We start from the raw sequence: 3,718 nt of genomic DNA, 5'->3' as shown, positions 1-3,718 counted from the left end.
CTCCCCCAAGAGGGCCCCAAAGGGAGCGAGGGCGGGAGGGATGCTAACAGCACGGAGGGATGTGGTGGGCGGTGACTTCTCACCGGCTCCCTGCTTATGTAAGAACGTCAAGCTCTCAAGCTGTCACCACAGCGTCTCCAGGGACAGCCGGGGGCTGGAAACGGGGAAGCCAAAGCCACAGGGAGGCCACTGTCACACGCACGATGCCCACGCGCTTCCCGGGCCCTGCAGCTGTCCTAGGTGTCCTAGGTGTGGGGTGAGGACCAGAGGAAACACCTGGGCCCACGGGAGGCTCTGGCCCTCGCTGGGTGAACAGGACGTTCCCGGGAAAGTTACCTGGGCACCAGGACGGTTCCTGCTAAAGGCAGGTGGCAATGGGTCACCAAGGAAGCTGTGGAGCTCGGGGTGGGGAGGCGCTAGCCGAGCAGGAAAGGCCCACCAGGCTGGAGGCATGGCGGTGGCCAGCCTTCGGGGAGGAAGCTGGCTTCTCAGGCAAAAAGGACAGGTATCCCACCTTCGCCTGCCCAGCCCCGGGTGGTGCCCTGGGAAGGCGAAGGAGACCACGGGCCGGGCATGGGCTGGTGACGGGCCAGGTCAGAGCTGCAGAAGGAAGCAGGGCCGGCCCCACTCCATGCACAGTCCCCCCGACTTCCCCTCTTCCTCAACTCCCAGAAAGGCCTTGGCAACCGCGATGCTGGGGTGCTCGGGGCCAAAGAGCCAGTCAGAGGGCCGGGGCCTCATCTCCCTGCAACGGGGTATCTCCTGCCAGAGCCGCGAGGGGTCCCAGCTCCCAACTGGGAGTCGTGTGTAGCAGGAAGGATGAGCAAGGCCTGAGTGTCCACTAGGGGGAGCGGGGAGCCCGCCAGGGAGGCCGGAGGAGCGAAGCCACCCGCAGGCACAGGCGCAGGCGCAGGCGGGGAAAGCCAGGGCAGGACCACAGGAGTTGGTCCGCATCTGGGCACAGACACCCGGAGCCCTGCTTCCCGCTGCGTGCTGGCACTGCTTCTGAGAAGGGCGAGGGGCACTGCACCCTCTGTACCCTCCAAACGTTCTGGCCGCGCGGGAATATGACTTTGTCAATAGCAAGCAAGTAAAACCAGTTTAAATTGTTTTCAGCGCCACGCCCAGGCCCGACCCTTTCCACGGAGATGCCAGTCTCCTGACCAGCTGGCTCCCCCTCGAATCCCACCTCGGCCACACCCAGGACTCTCCCCCCACCCCCCCCAGACACGCACCTTCAGGAAGTCGTCGAAGGTGATGCCCTCGTAAACCTGGTCAGGCTCCTGGGGACAGAGCACAGGCAGGGTGAGTGGCTTCCACCGGAGGCTCAGGAGGCTCTGCCCCTCCCCCCTGCACGCACACCTGCACATGCACATGCATGCACACGCACACGCACACACACACATGGTGGGGCCTGTTTAGGTCAAGTCACAAGAGGGTCATTCTGCATTATCTGTCTCCGGCTCAAGGCCAGTTGCCCTGAATCCGACAGCCCCTTCACTGGCGGGAGGGCGGGAGGGCAGGCGGTTGGGGACCCTGTGGACGAGGGTGGAAAAGGAGGCAGGGTGGGCACAGAGGCACGGGCCCTCCTTCCCCACCCGGCCCCCTCTGCCAGGCCCCAGCAGGACGCCAATGGCACACACTTCCTGGTCCTGCCTCAGCGCCCAGCATCGATAAGAACCAGTTCTAGGCGGATCCGAGCTCAGGCCACTGGGGAAAGGAGCAGGGGGGCGAAGGGCTGGCCTGTGTGCCCAGTGAGTCACCATGATAGTGCCTGGCGGCGGCCTCACCTGCCCCGTCACTGGCGGTGCTGGCCTCCCGCTGTGACCCTGCTGGGGGCACAGGGGCCTCGTGGGACGGCAACTGGGCTCCTGTCGCTTCTGCTGCTGCTCTCAGCTCTGGCTCGAGGGCCCCCGGACACCTCCCCTGCCCCTTAGTGACAGGACAGCCCGGCCAGCGTCCCAGATGCCCAGCCACATAAACGTCACTTGTCCAAGGGACTGACCACCGTGCGGCCATTAGAAAAGGGTGAGCTATACCCGCCGATAGGGAAACGGCGCCAAGACACGTACACAGTGGAACAGACCAGCACAAGCACAGGATGTCTGCGGACCCTCTGCCCAGCTCAGCAGACCCCCCTGCTGCCACGCGGGGGGCGGTACAGAGAGGAGAAGCCGGGCAGTTAACTCCGCAGAGGGACGCAGAAAGCCGGCCAGCAGGGGGCATGGCGTGGACCTGCCTTCTTCCCTCAGGGAGCAGGACGGGCTGAAGGGAGAAGGCCACGGAGAGACGCTTCTCTCGGGACCTCCCTGGAGGCTGTCCCGTGTGTCTTTAAGGAAGTCTGCGACGTGCCAGGCACTGTCCTGAGCGCTCACCACGGCTGTTCCGCTAACACTGACTGTGCAGCCTCGCAGCAGCCTCCCAGGCAGGCCTGCCCGCACCACTTACAGGGAAGGCCCTGGGCAGGGGCCAGGCCGCTAGTCCCGCGGACAGGGCTCTCCCTCTGGTTTCTTCATTGCACTTGGTCTACATTTTTTAAAATGTTATAAATGCAACCAGTCCTCAGATGCCTGTCATGGGCCCAGCGAGAAGTGGCTGTCCTGTCCCTGCGGGCAAGCCCAGTGCCCGGGGCAGCGAGGAGAGCCAAGTACAGACAAGGCCCCCCTGGCCCGGGCCCAGGGCTGCAGGGCACCCTTGGAAGGAAGGAGAGAGAGGGGCTCGGGGAACACCCCAGGCCGAGCCCCCAGCCAAGCAGCGCCCCCCTGGAGCCACAAGAAGCCTCCCCAGAGAGAGCACTCCAGAACGAAGCCCTTGCCGTCAGAGACAGGCCTTGACGTCCATTAAAGGGGTGCTGGATCCTCAGTGTGGGTGGCGGCATGGGCACCCTCAGCGTCCTCAGAGGCCGGCGGCATTGAAACGCACGCAGCTCGTCTGCTTCTCCGGCCCACGCCGCCACGAAAACGTGACGAGCACACGGAGGTTCCTAAGTAGACGGCGCTCGGGACACGGCCGGGAAGCCGCGGCTCGACGTGCCCGCTTCGGAGGTTGTGCAGGGTTGGTGCCCGTCAGCAGCTGCGAGCCACGTTTACAGCAAGTGGAGAAAGCTCACCAGCTGGGGCGGGAGGGCCGGGGAGCGGCTTACGTCAGCAGCTGCGAGCCACGTTTACAGCAAGTGGAGGAAGCTCGCCAGCTGGGGCGGGAGGGCCGGGGAGCGGCTTAAAGGCGGCGCGTGCGGTTACATCACATGGGAATCGGGCCCGACAGCCGGTGGGCATCCCTGCGCTCCCCGCCGAGGTCACCAGCCTCTGTGGCAGTTAAGTTGCTGAGTGGGGTGGTTTCTCGGAAGCCAGCGCCTGCTCTATGCCCAAGCAGCAGGCAGATAAAATACAGGCCAATAAATCCCCCAGCCCCACCCCCAGGGCCGGCCTGGCCTGCTGTGGCCCCTGGGCTTGGGGCACAAACAGCAGATCCAGCAGGAAAACAGCGCCCCCTCCACACACACACACACACACACACGCACGCACGCACACACAAGCACGCACACACACACACACACACACACACACACACACAGGCTGTGAACCCTCAGCCACAGGCGTGCACAGCGGAGCTGACATAAACACAGGCGCAGGGCGGGGACGGCCCAGCGGGACCCCAACACCCAGGGAACAGAGTCCATGGAGACGGCCCCGCGCCTGCCAGGAGGCCCCCTGGGGCT

At 64.9% G+C, this 3,718-nt stretch overlaps 1 protein-coding gene across 1 annotated transcript in view; it reads right to left on the bottom strand.

Annotated features, from left to right (window-relative positions):
* TESC (tescalcin) overlaps positions 1 to 3,718 on the bottom strand; it is a 44,067-nt gene that overhangs the window by 853 nt on the left and 39,496 nt on the right. Inside the window, exon 7 of the mRNA XM_014537700.1 lies at positions 1,236 to 1,283. Within this exon, the coding sequence (XP_014393186.1) occupies positions 1,236 to 1,283 (48 nt within the window). The remainder of the gene's footprint in view (positions 1 to 1,235; positions 1,284 to 3,718) is intronic.

The sequence above is a fragment of the Myotis brandtii genome, unplaced genomic scaffold (assembly GCF_000412655.1).
Source record: "Myotis brandtii unplaced genomic scaffold, ASM41265v1 scaffold181, whole genome shotgun sequence".
Classification (NCBI taxonomy): Eukaryota; Metazoa; Chordata; class Mammalia; order Chiroptera; family Vespertilionidae; genus Myotis; species Myotis brandtii.
Note: the sequence above shows the minus strand (reverse complement) of the source record. Positions and strands in the feature narration are given on the sequence as shown.